Consider the following 17,055-nt stretch of genomic DNA (forward strand, 5'->3'; position numbering starts at 1 on the left):
ACCTCCTGTACCTATATTCCGTGTATCTTATGCGATTTATCTGTGAAGTTAGTTGTTGCTAAGCGCCTGTGGTTAGTCGTGGTAACATTGTTTATCCAGTTGTGTGTTTACGTGGATCGCGCGGCCGGCCCGGGTGTGCCCGGATGAATATTCAACAACGGCGAGAAGCCATGTCGTAAACAAACTACGAATTGACAACATAAGCAGTTGTCGAGATAATTATGCTGGAGGATGTTGCGAAAATGGTAATTAATGTAAATTTACGGAGAGATTTTATAAATAGTTTTTTTGAATTAATTACTTAGTTACTTACTTGGCCTTTGATCTTTAACGTATTCTCAAAAGGTCAGAACAAGCACTTTAAGTTAGCTAGTCTACCTGTGATATGTAGATAGGTAAGTACTAACGAATTTTATGAAAACAAAATCAATATAATATGAAAACAAAAACCATATAACTACATATTTTTCCTACCTGGAAAGTCTTCTGAATTAATAATATAGCTTTCATCTTTTAATACCTACCGGCTCAACATTCTTTCAAGTGTCTTTTTAAACCTCTCCTACAGTCAGGAGTCCGAAACATTAGCATTAGCGGCACAGAATATAATGTGAAGCAGTACAGTTACTGCGCTAAATTTTGGTCTTACAGTCGTTTTTTGCGTGAAATAGCATTTTTTACCCCTGACGAATAATAGGGGTATTATAAATTGAAGGTGTCTGTTCATCTTCGGGCGTTTAATAACGTTTTTTTTAAGGTTAAAATCAACAGCATAACTATATTTTCTATTAAGTCTTGAAAAACGTATATAGTATAAAAAAGAGGTTGATTCAACGGGGAATTTTGAACAACTTTTAATCTACGACTTTTGAAAATTCGTCAAGTTGTTCAGAAGGGAGCGCCTGAGGACCTTAGTATATCTTCATCTTTTGCGAGACTCTGTTTATTGCAAAGTTTAAAGTATCACCACTGTGCATTAATTTATTGTTGAACTGTGCCAGTGGGTTCAAATGTAGAACCTCGAAAAGCAATCCACTCAATTATAACTAAACTCCTCAGAGATTTAACAACTTTCGCGAAAACGTAAAAGTTTGATGAGAAAATAGATTAGAAATACATTTAATTTTTATTTAGGGCATGCTTATTGCAAAATCGTTTTTTGTATGTTAACACATCAACAACTCTAAGTTATTTAATTTAGTTTAAGTTTAGTTATACTTATTTGGGAAACAAACAGCTTAGAATAATAGTAATTAATATAAAGATTTCTTTTAACACTTATGCCAACAAAGTTTCCTCAGCTTTAATTACATAATATAATTAATAAATTAATATATACCTACATAACTAAAAGATCGTATTTCTAAACCTCATACAATGACTGATTATGGGAACAACATAACTGAAATTGCAAAAAAAAGAGTACTTGTAAGCACTAAAACAAACTTTCGTTTTTTTAAATAAAAAATACACAAAACCTTTTATGTCATCTGTAATGTATGAAATATATTCTGTAAGTAAACATAAAATTAAATGCAAATTTACGATAACAACATTATTGTATACGGCAGTAATGAAAATCATAACTAAGTATCTTTCAAGGTTCCGTAACTTCATAAATGAAACAGGAAATACCGCTCTAGCTGAGAGAATTTCTTGAAAACCTTTGCTGAAAATTTAATATGGTATTATATTTATTATGCTACGAGGCGGCGTAGCAACGTAGCGGCGTAGCACTATCCATTATGCTACGCGCGTAGCACCGTAGCAGACATCTGCTACAAATTGTCACCCAACGACGCGACGAAAAACAATTTTAAGTTTTGTATTTCTTTACAAAAAACAAATTAGTTATACAGGATGTTGTAATAGTGGTGTCAAACTAAAACGAGTTTACTTGGATCGTCAATCTGAACAACTTTTGTTAATCAATGATATTTAGACCTAACAACAAAACAAACACCTCGCAAACATTGCTATTTATAATAGGTAGTTATTGCAAATATAAAATAGTTTTGCTATCATTGTGACTAATAAGATGTTTTATGATGTTGTTGGTGCTGTGTTTACAACGCAAGGTGGAATTTTGTAAGAGAACGTCCATATACAATTTAAAATTTGATAGCAAGTTGTTCTCAAAAAGTCCTTATAAAACGAAATCCTTAAATAAAAAAAAAAACTTACTAGTGTGTTCCTGTTTACAGAATTTTGTACCTCTGTTTGCCTTCGGGTCACTAACAAACCCCTGCAATATATGCGCTATCAAACAATATTTAAAGTCTTTATTGTTTTCAATGGCATAAAATATATGGATGTACATTTATACTATATATTTGTGAGTAAATTTAACGAGTATCTTATAACTGCTTCATTGGAGTGAAGCTTTTGCTAATCGTCATAGTGCGATACACAGCTCAAACTTGTGAGTCTTAGAGCCACTTGCACCAACATATTAAATCTAGATTTAGGGTTAAATCTTGATTTAGGGTTAAATCTTGATTTAGGGTTAAATCTTGATTTAGGGTTAAATCTTGATTTAGGGTTAAATCTTGATTTAGGGTTAAATCTTGATTTAGGGCCCCTTGCACCAACATATTAAATCTAGATTTAGTGTTAAATTTCGATTTAATGTCAAATTTTATAATTTATTTATTTATTTATTTGATTCACCAACAAAGATTACATCAATTACATGCTAAAATAAATTAAATTAAGTCTAATGATAAATGCATCTTCAATTATAGGTGAATACAGCATGCATTATATAAGGAATAAATTCATTAAATAATTTTACTATTAAATAAATATACAATTTAAATTATTTATAAATCACAATGTACCTAACATTATTTTTAAATTAGGTTAAAATTTTGATGAATATTAAATGTACATAAATTTTAAATTAGGTTTACACGAATTTATACAATACAAATTAATTACAATAATTATAATTTAAAAAAATAAATTACAACATTGGCAAAATAATAATTAAATTAATTTTAAGTGGAATTGAAAGAATAATTTTATTGATTTTAAAAATAAAAGTAACAATAAAACATTTGAAGATTAAACATTTTAAGGCAACGACCGCATGAGTTCCTTTTTAAAAAGTGGAAGCCCCTGGAATATGCATAGATTCGTTTTCTTTGAAATTATATTATACGATCTACAAATCCTATTCAGTGGAGAATATTGACCCAAATTTGAGTTGCTTTTATTAATGTGAAATAGCGTATATACATTTTTTCTTGGCAACCGTGTGGGGATAGCTATATGCAATTTAGATAGCAATGTCGGTGCATCTATAATATATGGACTGACGTTTCTTAAATCGAGATTTGACACTAAATCTAGATTTAATATGTTTCTGCAAGTGGCCCTTAGAGTTCAATTTTATATGGATTGACGTTTCTTAAATCGAGATTTTACACTAAATCTAGATTTAAATATTTGTGCAAGTGGCCCTTAGGTTATTAGGTTATTTCCGTGATGATTAAAACAAAAGATAGAAGGTGTTGCAAAATTGGTATACTGAAAGGGGACGTCATATATCTATCTATGTATTTGTGTAGATATATCAGCTGTCCGACACCCATAACACAGGTTCTGCCTAGCTTGGGGTCGGATGGCCGTGTGTGAGATGTCCCCACATATTTATTTATTTATTATAGGGTGTTCTTCTGAACAAATTTGGAAAATCGAGTTTTTTTATTTATTTAAGTTCATGCTCATGTGTGAACGGTAGAGAAGCGTGAACCGCATCGTATTTTTACAGCTCCTGTAAAGGGTAAAATGATCCTACTCAGCTAATGCTTTAAGTGTCAATTCCTCCATTGTCGGTTATCTAACCGACAGGGATTGATTTATAAATTAAACGTCATTTCCATATAAAATTCATGACAGATGTGTAAAAAGTTAACCACTACTCCCTGGTTATGCTCTAACCGAGAATGGAGAAATTGGCGCTTAGATTGACTTTAGAACCTTATCTATAAGTAGGTATATACTTTTAATTAGTAAAATGAATTTAGTTTTCATCACGTAGAATTCCAAAAATGGTTTTCAACTTTGTTGTTTTTTATTACTTCTGAAATTGCGAAAGGACGGATATTTAATTACTCGTTGGAAGTCCACTCGAGTTGCTGAAAACTTGCTTTTCCTTCTATTATTATGAAAGTTTTCTGTAATATCACCGAGACTTCCATTTGTAGCTTTGTCGTTGAATTTTTGGTAAAAAAATATTCTGGTATAAAGTTTACGCATATTGTTAACGCACCTTTTTAATTGTGTTTTAATCAAACAGCTCAAACAATAACCATATTAACATTTATAATGTTAATCTAGATTTTCAACTTACACAAATTCATCAAAATCCGTTAATTTTTTTTACGTAGAAAAGTTACTTTTAATTTTATATTACACACACGAGTAATAAAAAAGTTCAACCCACAAAATGGCTTCATCCATTTTTTTACATTTTAATTTAAAATTGGAACTCAATATTAATTTTCGTTTTTAGTTGGATATTCTAATGCCAGTTATTTTTTTTTTTGTTTTAGTTTTATTGTTGAACGTCTTCATTTTACATACTACTTCTTAATTAAATTATTATTAATGCCTAACTAAAACTAACTAATATAAAATTAAAATTAAACTAAAAAGAAAATGCTGGCCAGATCGCTGCCACTGTCGGGTAGGGTACCCAAGACGCTGGCCGCGTTACCCCGCTGTATAGCGATGCTTAGCCTTTGTGCGAGGTAAGAGCCAGCCCTAGGGTCCCTTGAGACTTCTATTAGTCTGATGCTGATGTCTTTAAAAAGCTGACGTGCCTCCGGTCCCCACGGCCCTAGGGTTTCGACTCCGAAAGGCACAAACATGTACCCCTCTCCTAGGGATGCATATTTGCGGCCTTTCATCATCTCCGCCCGCCCGGCCGCAGCGCCAGCCTCTCTGGAGGTAGATGGAAGATGGGACGGTGCTAGTGTGTCCACGCATGTTGCGTCCCACACCAGCAGCCGGCCCCTCTTCCATGGCACCAGACTCATGCCGTCGGGTCTCTTGCCGTCGTCCCGCATGATCCCGCTTGGCTCTAAGGTAGCGGGAACATTTGCACTGGCAAGGGCCCGGCGGATGGTGTCATTGAGTGCGGCATGGCGCGCTATACGCCCGGCACTGCGGCCGCACGATAAGCCGTGGTGACCGCGGCGGTCAGCATGTTCCCCACAGCGGCAGCGATGTGGCTCATTGGTTTGAAGCCCTAGTCTCAGGCTGATGGCCACTGTCAAAGTAGTTCTGTCCAGCAACGTGCCTAGATTTGCCGAAGGGTAGGCATTCAGCCAATATCCCGACTGTGGAGTGCTGGAGGCCAGGAGACGGGCTCGGTCTGCTGCATCGGTTGCGGTTTCCAATAGTTGGTTTTCTTTTTTTGCGCAAAGTGGCGCGTCCCATAGCCTCTGTGACGTCGTGTCTGTCGGGATATCTTGCCCGGGACCAGCAGCATTCAGCCATGCAGTCTTGGCCTCCGTCAGACACGGCACCTCTAAATCACCAAGTGATGGAGTTATAATTCTTCCAAAGAGGTCCCGTGTACTGTATACGGAGGAAAAAAATGCGGGCAGTGCTACGTCAGAGGCTTTGCGTATCCCAATGCCACCGTAGCGTACAGGTAGGGTGGCTTGAGTCCAGCCTCGGTCATCCATGCGGCAGTTCAGAATTTCGGTTATGGAACACTTAATGACTTCATCTATATGTGATAGGTAAAGTGGAAACTTCCATAAATTGGAGCATCTTAACACATATGTTAATTTTGGCACGAACAAACAATACTTCATAATGTGCATCGCCATGTGTGGGTTGATGTCACACATGCGGGTGTATGAATCCTCGAATTTATTAATTTGGTCCTGAACGTAGCCAGGGATGGATTCGTCCAAGATGGGGGCACCTAGGAGGCGCAGACCGTCTCTTTTGACAATTTTGATGTTAGGGGCCAGGACGTTGAATTTGTTAATTATGTTGTATTTTTCTGTGTCTGAAAGGGATTCGTTGAGATGGAGTTCGCATTTTCCAAAACTTAGTTTCAAGCCAATTGTGCTGAAATTTTGTATGATCGAATTAAGGTCTTGCAGCACTGTGGAAGCATCGCCCCCTAGGGTCCCATCGTCGAGGTACCATACATTGAATTTGGAATTTAGATTCGAAATATGTGGATGGATGCCCAGGCTGAATATTGCTGGTCCCAATGGGTCGCCCTGCTGACAGCCCGTGGCAGAAAGGATGTGGTGGTTTTTGTACGACAGCTTGGAAGGTTTGCTATAGCATTGCCAGATATATTTATAAATTGGATTGGCGTGGGATCGGATTTCTGTCAGCAGAGCGCTTCTATTGATGGAATTGAAGGCATTTTTAACGTCCACCTTCAGCAGCACCTGAAAATCTCCCTTGGTGATAAATGTTCGGGCAGCGTGTACCGCCGCTTCACAGCCCCCTTTAGTCCCGAAGCCGAGCTGAATCGGCTCGAACTTCTTAGATAGCTCCGGGAGCATTTTACGGCAGCAGATCTTGAAGGCCGTACGGCGGATAGTGTTCCCTACGGCGATCGGTCTGATGCCTCCGTCTTTCTTAATAAGTGCGACCAGGTTGGCACCGTATAGGATTTCAGTGATGTCCTCGCAGACTGAGCCGGACAGCATCAGGCCGATCAGCCTGGTCAGGTCCGCCAGCAGGGCTTCGCCCGCCGCCCCCGTGGACCCGCAGAGGAGGTCCTTCAGGTGTTGGGGTGATAAACTATCCAAACCACCGGCTGATCCGTTCTTGAACGAAAATACTGCGGCAAGGACCTCGTCGGACGTGACCACAGGGGTGCACTCGGAGCCATCCGGGGCATCGGGGAGCTGTGAAGTAGCTGCTGGAGGTGGGTGTTTGGACAAAAGGGCTGAATACGTATCCTCGGTGTCTGGTGCGAGAGCATCGCTGGAGAATAGGAGGTCGGCGGCTCCCTTTGTGTCGCCATCGTTTAGCTTTGTTTCTATTTTTTTTGTGTTGCTCTCGGGTTTTTTGTTTTTATTTATGTGCTTCAATAACCTAGTTACTTCCGTTTAGGAGTAATTTGGTGCTATGTCACTTTTTCATTGCTCGTGTATTAGTAGGATACATTAGTAACAAAACAAACACTCACACCTTGTACTAATGTAATCCCTTGCGGGGTAGGCAGAGGTGCATTGCTGCACCCACTTTTCGCTATATATTAGTCGCAATGTAATAGGGGGCGGGCCTATTGCCATTTTACGGGCACATCCAATACCCGAGACAAATATCTCTGTTTAAACAAATATCTGCCCAGCCGGGAATCGAACCCGGGACCTTCGGCTCAGTAGTCAGGGTCACTAACCGCTACGCCATTCGGTCGTCATACATTAGTACTCACATACAAAACATATGGATAGTAATCCTAATCATTAGCCAGGCCACAGGTCCCAGTGTTATTTGTCATGCGGCAGACAAGTTATGCGAGTTATTTTAATTGCATGTTAGTTTGGTTTGTTTATATTAGGCTGCGTACACAGTCTAAATCATTTAGCTCGTCACATACCCGTCACGTAAACTAAAACTACTGAAAGAATAGAAAAAATGGCTTGAATTTGAGGGTCACCGGGGTCGTATGGGGGCATCTTTGATAATACAAACACAAATACCTTAAAGTTTTAATATATCTCATTTTACGTCAGGTGTGTAAATCCTTGAGACCTTGTTTAAATCCAATCCAAGCAGGGCCATAACGACTATACAGGGTGAGTCTTTCGTAGGTGCATATCCGGAAGTATGTTACAGAGCTCTTCATTCTTAACCAATTTTGTTGTAACGACCTTGGGATATTCTTGAAAAAAAATATATAGGTACTTTACTAATTATAATAACTGCTAATACTTCCGGATATGCATCTACGAAAGAATCGTCCTGTATAACAAACACATGTGAGCTCGCCCTTACACGCATTTCCATATTCATATTGACGCATATTGCGTCAACGCTTTTGGTTTCAACGCGTTTTGCGTTCACACAAATTGGAAGGCGACCGAATGTCTGAACAATATTTTCCCGTCAATTTTCGTTTTCAATTAGGTATTTTGTTTGTTTTAGATGGCGTTTTACTGTCTGCTGGTAGCTGGAATAAATCTGACAATATGGCGTATTTGTAAAGCTGTTCTGGAAACTATACAGGGTGTTGCAAAAAGGGTATATTAAGCTGAAACCAGCATGTGCTTAATGTTATATCTAAGCCCGAAACTGAAATCAGAATTTCAAAATTCGTGAAAAATAAAGATTTTCCATAGAAACTTAGTTGGTCACGTGACTTTTTACTATGGAGAATGTAGTTTTTTTCGCGTATTTTGATTTCAGATTCGGGCTTAGATATACATGCTGCACATGCTGGTTTCGGCTAAGTATACACTTTTTGCAACACCCTGTAGAGATAGAGTCGAATAACGTTTGTAACTTTGCAACGGTTGAAATATGAAAGATATCTTTTTCTCTGGATATTAAGAGTTTATTATAGTTTTTCTCTCTTACAAATTTGAGTCGATTTTCACTGCTCGAGCGGTTTAGACAAGCCTACACATGGCGCTCAGCCTCCCTACTCTTGAAAGGCAATGTATTGTCAACAATGTATTGTCTTGCGTTGTCAACATTTAAAAATCATAACTTATCTTCAAAATCGATTTTACAAAGACTAAAATACTTATATTATCAGCTAGGTAATGCCTATTTTATGAACCTAGAAACAAGAATATAATGCATATAATTAAGAATTTATATTACAAAAACGCCAAAAAAGTCTTTTTCGGCCAAAATCTAAAATAAATTCTTCATTCTGGGTACTTTGTTCTGAGTGCTAGGTTCTAAAAAAAGGCTTCATCTTGATGAACATTTATGTAATTTTACTTTTTGTAAAATCGATTTAGTAGAGAAGTTATTTTAGTTTAATGTTGACAACGCAAGACAGACGCAATGCATTGCCTTTCAAGAGTAGGGGGCTGAACTCTACAGTAGTAGTAGTAGTCTCTCTGAATTATACAGTAGGTACACTTGTCCAAAATTTATAATGCACATGCAGATCTTCACACCCGAATCATTAAATCGTAAGAGCCTTAAAAAAACACTTGCATTTTGCACCTTGTTCGAAAGAAATAGGAGTCAATATCATGTGTCACATAATCGAAAACAACCGATCTGTCAAAGATTTCTATGGGCATTATCAATTTTGGACAACTGTAACTATCTTTAAACTTACGAACAAGATGATTGTGTCACACACATACAATAACAGAGCAAAAAACTGTCCACGTTTTGTTTACTATCAAACCATTTTAAGTTCAACCTAATGACAACCATTGCACCAAAGTCACAAATCTTCTAGCCGCACTAATTCAAAGCTCAATGGTAAAAGTTTGATGTAATTAAGCGTCAAGACGTGTTTTTTGCACTGACACTCCATCTAGTTCGTACTAAAATATCTTTATCTACAGGGTGTTGCAAAAAGGGTAAGCCGAAACCTACATGTGCAGCATGGTATATCTAAGCCTGAAACCGAAATCAGAATTTGAAAATTCGCGAAAAATAAAATCATTTTCCATAGAAACTTTGTTGGTCACGTGACTTTTTACTATGGAAAATAATAATTTTTTTTCGCTAATTTCCAAATTCTGATTTCAGTTTCGGGCTTAGATATACCATGCTGCACATGTAGGTTTCGGCTTAGTATACCAATTTTGCAACACCCTGTATATCAACAACTATTAATGAAAGGAAAAGGGAACTCACCACAGACCGCACCAGCAGCTCGATCGTGAACCACACATTACACACAAGCTCTATATAAAAGAACGACTCATGAGGCACGCCACTGTCTAACCAACTCTTTTCACTTAACATAAAGTCTAAAGTCCCGTTTATCATCCGCGGCGCTTCCGTGGGCACTGTCACTCGTAAGTCTGGATGCGTCTTGAGGCAGAAAGAGAGCACCGATATGCAGATGAAGAAAACAGAGAGGGCAGATATCACCTGGAAAAGATAGATAAGGTTAGCACTGTTTTGATGGAAAATATGAGGGCTAGGTTGAAAGTTTATGTATCGCTGGGTGTAGGTTTTCATAAGCCAACGAATATGCTTAGCTAAGTTTTCCACCAGATACGTGCTATGCTACATTGCTATGGATGATTTTGATATCCGCTAATATATTTATTGGTACAAATAGCATAGCACTGAACGGATTTATTTTTCATCATCGCAGTATAGCTGCATAGCACATCTCTGGTGGAAAGGAACACTTATTTCAGAAAGTGGCAGGTTTTGTATTGCACAGATAGCCTTATAAAGGTAGGCGTCCACTTATTGGTATCGTACGGATCGGACCAAACGGATTTTTATAAATGATTGGAGAAACGTCGTCGGCAATGCCAATGAAGTGGGCGTACTTGTGTGAATTTCTATACAAAGATACTGAAAATGCGATCAAACTTATAACATCCTCCTTTTCTTTCAGGGGTAAAATCTGAAATATATTGCGTCTAGCTTGTTTGCGTAAACTATGAGTAATTGGCCTCCTTGTTTGATTTGTGAAATCGAAAGTAAATATATTTTCCGCCATATTCTTGTGTGCTCGGGTTTCCGCCAGGAAATATAAACATTTGTTTTGATTTATTATTTGCTCTGGACAATCTTAGGCTGTGTTCCCAGTGGGCAAACGCCGATGACTGAGTGAGACCGCAAAACTAGCAAAATGTGGCCACTCGGCATACTTAACTACGAGCAATGACAAAGTTCCAGTAGGAACCATATGGGACGTCAATAGCTGGTGGAACTTTTTGATTGCTTGTGATTGTAGTTGTTCCTTCTACTTACCAGTCTTATAAATTGGCCTTATCTATCACATTTACTGGCCATAATATATTTTAATGTTGATAGATACCTATAAAAAACTAGTACTCAGGTAGTCAGTGCACGTAATGTCCTCGGTGGTTTTTGATCACAGCTAGTAATTAACGTAGTAGTCAGTACTTTTCAATCCGTCACGTCACTCTCATAACCCAATGTGATGGAAGTGTGACGGGTGACGGATGATCGACACGACTGGAGAGAGCTCATGTAGTGAATCATGACCTAAATGACTCATTTAAAAATCTTCTGATGTAATAATCTGTACCTAATGATTAAAATGCCTAAAAACTTGTACTGTAAAGGATTTTTTGAATTTAAATTTTGAATTTGCATTGTCGACGCCGTTCCTCCATACGTTACTTATATCAATCCGTTTGGTCTCGATACCGATAGGTTATAGGACGCTCACCTTAACAAAAGAATAAAGTTACTCATTTGTTTCTTTGGCATTTACGTATGACGAATGACGACGATGCCTAAAACCGAGTAAATAGGTTTCTAAACATGCAAATTTCTCTTTCTCTAAAATATTGAAATCTCCCAAGTTGTAAATTCAATCTGCACCCGTCCCTCATTCGCCATGATTTATTCAGACTCCCTCAGGAATGAAACAAATACTGACACTTACGAGCTATTCTCGAGAGCTTGTCCATTTGATTTAAATTGTATTGTAGAATACGCGGTACGCACCCAGATAAAGAAAGACTTGTAAATGGTGGTCATTCCTAGATGAAGTAAAAAGTCCAAGAAAGCTTACTTTGCAAACGAAAAAAAACCCACATAGTTAAAAATCAAGTGAACATCAAAGTTTTTCAAATTCCCCTTTTCAGCTTAGTAAGTATGCCAATTTTGCAACATCCTATGTTTCTTTGTAATATGATGACTATTTGCTGAAGTCAGCCAGAAGGGACTCTTTCAGCTTTCCTCTAACTGTCCCGGGTGAAGGCTACTTCACATCCTATATGTAAGTATACCGACCAAGTATTACTTTGCAAGAAAATATTTTATAGATAACTAGCTGTTCCCGCGCGCTTCGCTTCGCCTAATAAGTTTTCCCGTGGGAATTCCGGGATAAAAAGTAGCCTATGTTCTTTCCCAGGGTCTAGACCATATGTATACCAAATTTCATTCAAATCCGTTCAGTAGTTTTGGCGTGAAAGAGTAACAGACAGACAGACAGACAGACAGACAGACACAGTTACTTTCGCATTTATAATATTATATAGTAAGGATAGGCAAAATTATAACTTTGTAATTATACGCTTCTTGGATCTTATTAAGTATATTTATGTTAACTCTCATACGGTGAAGTCCAAAGAGCCACCTGTATGTATGTTTGCATGTAATCCGACTTTAGTTCTATGCAATGTTTCAGGAACAATTAAAAAGTCTGCGAAATAAGAGAAAGGGAGAGAACACTGTATCACTTACAAATAACAAGATTCTACTTCTGGAAACTATCTCGCTCTGATAAATACTGAAGCCTTACGCTAAAGTGCTACTGGAATGAAACCACAACAGAAGTACAAAATACCCAGAATAACGCTCCAGGGGTCACTTTACATAACCAAAGAGGAAATTTCAAGGAGCGCTGCTTCGCAAACCACGACACTTATCTCGTTGCAATAAACGTACCAATTCCAATGATATGACAGCTTCGGTTCGTTAGTTTTTCTTCAATATATAGTAACCCTCCAGGATAAATAAGATTTCGTACAGTGGTTTACTTCAAACGTTTACAGTAAGTAAATTGAACTTGTCTCATGTTGAATGCTGCACGTTTTGTTATCAAATTATGTGTTAGAGCTCCTTGTGTAAGATATATTGTGAGATTTCGTAACAATGTGTTTCAAGTTCCAACATTAGAATACGGAGTAGTAGAAAGATTAAATACTTTTGACAAAATTTTTGACTTTTTTTCTTCTTATTGTTTCTAGGGTTAGGTTATGTACACTATGTTTTTTGCTATGAAAGGATAATCAGTTTTCGACTACCCAAGGTTTGTCGGAAGTATATAAGGACCATGTAATACGTCCCTCGAACACGGTCCTTTCGCGCACCCCTACATAGGACTATGTTTTTATTTTATTTTTCCCTCACTTACAACCTTATCAACCAAACATCATCCTTCATGAATTAATGATTGATCGGTCGTATCCATCTCCATTATTTTGAGTAGGCTCTCCTCATTTTCATAAAAGCTGAGGTACGTTTTTGTGACATGCGGATATATTGCCTCTGAGAGCTTTTAACAACTGGCTTGGAGAGCTTTATGTGCCTCATTGTAATGTTCTGATGATAAGTGCTTGCTAATGAATGGTGAATAAATTATAGTGCTTACATACATTTAAGCTCACGACTCACTTGCCACTCGTACTTTAATTTGTACTCACGTGATAGGTCGCGAGCCGTATCGCCGTTTTTGAATTATTATAATGTGACTTGTAGTACTTTTTTTGAATAATGTATAATTTTCAGTCCAAAATTTACAGCGCTGCAGTCTCGCTGTTTTGTGAATGCATATAGATAAACAATGCGAGATAGCAGGGTTATTGCGACTGTACTTCATTTCATAGATCGATTCTCATACTTAATGAGCGCAGCGGCACCTAGCGACAAAGTAATACACCACCCTATTCAATAGCACCTAACATAACTGACCTTAGCGGCGGGCGAGCTGGAGGGCTCGTCGAACAGCGCCCACACGCGCGGCTTGAGTCGCTGCCACGCGCCCAGCTCGCCCGCCAAGTACGACTCCTCGTAGCCAAACAGCCGCGCGATCTCTTCTTCTGAGGGCTTCTCGCTGTCGATGTCGAGCTTGTCGAGGATCGCGAGTGTGTTCTGGGGACAAGGTTAGAGGTATTCAGAAGTGGGATCAATACAAAATGCCAAAACCAAATGACTACATTTTTTTCAACATATCATTAGATATCGGAACACAACCTATTTACGTTTGAAATTGGTAATATATTATTATTCTGATGCGATGTAAAATGTGCTTCAATATTGCAAACCGCGCAGCGTCATTAAGCTAGACTTTTCCCTTTAGAACTTTTTCATTGCTCATGGGTCTAGTTCTAGGTGTAACGGTTAATCTTGAAGTGGCGAAGAAAGTTGTCGACGAAGCGGACATTTTCAAACAGGTGAAACACGCCAAACAGATGAGACGGAAGACTAGATATTTTACAAAAATTATAGCACATTATTTTTATGACGTTATCGTTATTGCGACGTGAAACTTTTAGTTTTCCCAGTGGGACTGCGATTTTGGATCCAGAGGGACTACTCTTGATAAATGAATTTAATATGAAGTTGCGGTGATCTGCCAATCTGATAGATAATAATAATAATAATAATATAATATTTAATTGCACACCAAAAGGAAAAACTCATTACAAATCGAACTTGATTTAACAAAATGTACAAATGGCGGTCTTATCGCTAAGAGCGATCTCTTCCAGACAACCTTTGGATGGACGGAGTGAAGACGTAACATAGAGATGCGAGTTTTGGTGTTGAATTTCGGGGTTTTTAACGTTGGTTACGTTGTGTTAAGATAGAAGAGCCTCCCGATATTCCCCACGGCCGTATCTCGTCACAACTACGTCGTTACGTTAGATGGCCTTCCGTCACAGCGATTGCTTCCCCTTAAGCGCCTCCTCAATACGTCGTCGAGATTCAACGGCGATTTATTAATATAGATTTGACGGATGACAATCTCACACACGTTTTGGACAAAGGACTTTTATTTACAAAATAAATTATATAATGAAATAAACTATATACTCGATTCTAGATGTGTACCCTAAGTGTGTAAAATTTGTACTCATTCTTGAATGACGATAAACGCACCCTAATTCGGTTATACCATAGAATAAAGAGTACTAGTACTGTAGTACTAAGAACTAGTACTAGTAGTTAATATAGAGTAATGAATAATGGCAGATTTTTCAATAGTCAGATAAAGGTTACCTGAGGAATAATTCTGATGCTATCGCGTGTGAATGTTTGTATTTGACAGTGACAGCAACAATTTTATTCCTCAGATAAAATTTATCTGACCATTCAAAAAACAAAATGTAGACCTACAAACTATCACATAACAAGTCTCCAATAACGGTACAAGGTTTAATTACTAAACAAATGTGGTTGGCAAGTCCGCGGTAAGATAGTTGCAAAGTTCTGATGAAACTTGTAAACAATTTACTTGAAACATAAAGGAATGTGAAGTTTTAGTTCGGACGTCATTCTGTAGACGAATCTCAACAACAACATTTGCAATCTTGGTCACAACTTTGTACTTAGTTCTTATGAAACGTGAAACGTAAGTTTAGATTTCCATTGTAAAGGCTTCTGTTGAGCTTTAACTTGATAAATAACGTTAGAGTTAAGCTCGGGATCTTTCATCTAGATTCTAGATGTGTATCCTAAGTGCATTGTACTTATCCCAAAACGGCGACATGGTTCGCAACCTATCACGTAAGTACAAATGTGCTGCGAAAAGTGGGTGGCTTACTTGTGAGCCACCTCTGACTACCCCTTCGGGGATTACAGTCGTGAGTGCATATGTATATAATTATATATGTATGAGGCAGGTAAATTTCTAACAGAACTCAACTAATCGACTTAACCTATGTTTGCTGCGGATTCAGAGTTTTTTTTTAAATATAAAAGTTCACTTTTAACATTACTTTAGCATTAACTTGGCTTTGTATACTTACTTAATTTTTATAACATAAATTTTTCAACGTAACTGACAAAACATAAAAAATCACTTTAATTTCCAAGAAGACCAAATAAATTTCTTCATAAAATATGTAGTAAAAGAAACACAAGCTTTGCGCCCATCTAATTAAATTCTGGGATGCCGGTGGAAAATTAAATTTTAATATGTACCGTGTTTTTTGAGTCTCCAGTTTATTATTTTTAATTTTTCATTCCTTGTCTTTATTAATGTGACCTCCTTTCTTAACATTTGAGGTCGTAGGTCATATGAAAAATGTGTTTTTGTGCCTCTGACTTAAAAGAGTATTACGTTTAGGTGGCCTGTATGCGTAGAGCGATTTTTTACACCGTTCGAGTAGTGGCGAGTTGGTGGGAATTTTTATGTTGCGGGAGAATGGCAACCTAGCGGTACACCTGCTGCAATAATTTTCACTGCTTAATCAGTTAAGAAAAACCTACACTCGGCCCTCTGTATAATATTATGACTTGGTGGCACCTGTGGCTCTGAATAACGCGGTATTAGATGCTGGTATTAATAATGATGATAGAGGCATACCGGGACTACCTATGTACTGAAAATCTGGATCTAATACGCGGTTATTCGGGTTTTAAAACGCAAAAACGAAAAGAGAGAAAAATACGAATATTTCAGTAACTATTTAGATTTGATGTATGAAATTTTGCTATAATGTATGTCTTAATATGTGTATTCTATACATGCTATTGAAATTTAATAGTATCGCATAGTTATATTTTAATAATATTTTTTGTGATTTTCGGAACCCGGATAGAGTGAAACTTAAGGATTTTTTAAAAAATAAACTAGAAGAGATAGAACCTTCGGAGTTTTACTAAAGTGTTTAAAATGACGAAAACTATAAGATTTTGCAAAAAAACCGAGATGACACAAAAATAGGGTTTATAAAACACTGTGCGTGGTATGTACAAACTTCAATTTTAGGTAAAACTATCCATTATGATAATAGTAATTTCATTACGACCCATCACGTCCCCACTGCTGGAGTACGGGTCTTCTTCCAATGAAGGAAGGGTTTAGGCCTAGTCCACCACGCTGGCCTAGTGCGGGTTGGAGGAATTCTAATTTAACCCTTTGCAATTGAGCTCTCCCGTTTATAAGTACTCATAAAATGTGAGTGAAAGATAATTTTATTTGTCCATCTTAAATTTAAAATTCACTCTGTCAGTACGATAAGGTTTGTGCAATTTGTCCAAAGATCTGCAAATTGGAGAAATGCTACCGATCTTTTGTTGAATTTCCACCGAATGGAGATTTTCATTTGAATTTCTCGAGATTTTCTCTAAAGCACTTTGTGCATAAAAGGGTTTTGGTAAAGCATTTATCTATTTACTGTGCTAAAGTAATCTGAATGG

The 17,055-nt window shown here is 37.5% G+C and overlaps 1 protein-coding gene across 1 annotated transcript in view; it reads right to left on the minus strand.

Annotated features, from left to right (window-relative positions):
* LOC105387045 (potassium voltage-gated channel protein Shaw) overlaps positions 1–17,055 on the minus strand; it is a 174,602-nt gene that overhangs the window by 97,574 nt on the left and 59,973 nt on the right. Inside the window, exons 4-5 of the mRNA XM_038116817.2 lie at positions 13,600–13,779; positions 9,823–10,062 (exon numbers count right to left, since the gene is read on the minus strand). Coding sequence (XP_037972745.2) covers positions 9,823–10,062; positions 13,600–13,779 — 420 coding nt within the window. The remainder of the gene's footprint in view (positions 1–9,822; positions 10,063–13,599; positions 13,780–17,055) is intronic.

The sequence above is a fragment of the Plutella xylostella genome, chromosome 3, assembly GCF_932276165.1.
Source record: "Plutella xylostella chromosome 3, ilPluXylo3.1, whole genome shotgun sequence".
Taxonomy (NCBI): Eukaryota; Metazoa; Arthropoda; class Insecta; order Lepidoptera; family Plutellidae; genus Plutella; species Plutella xylostella.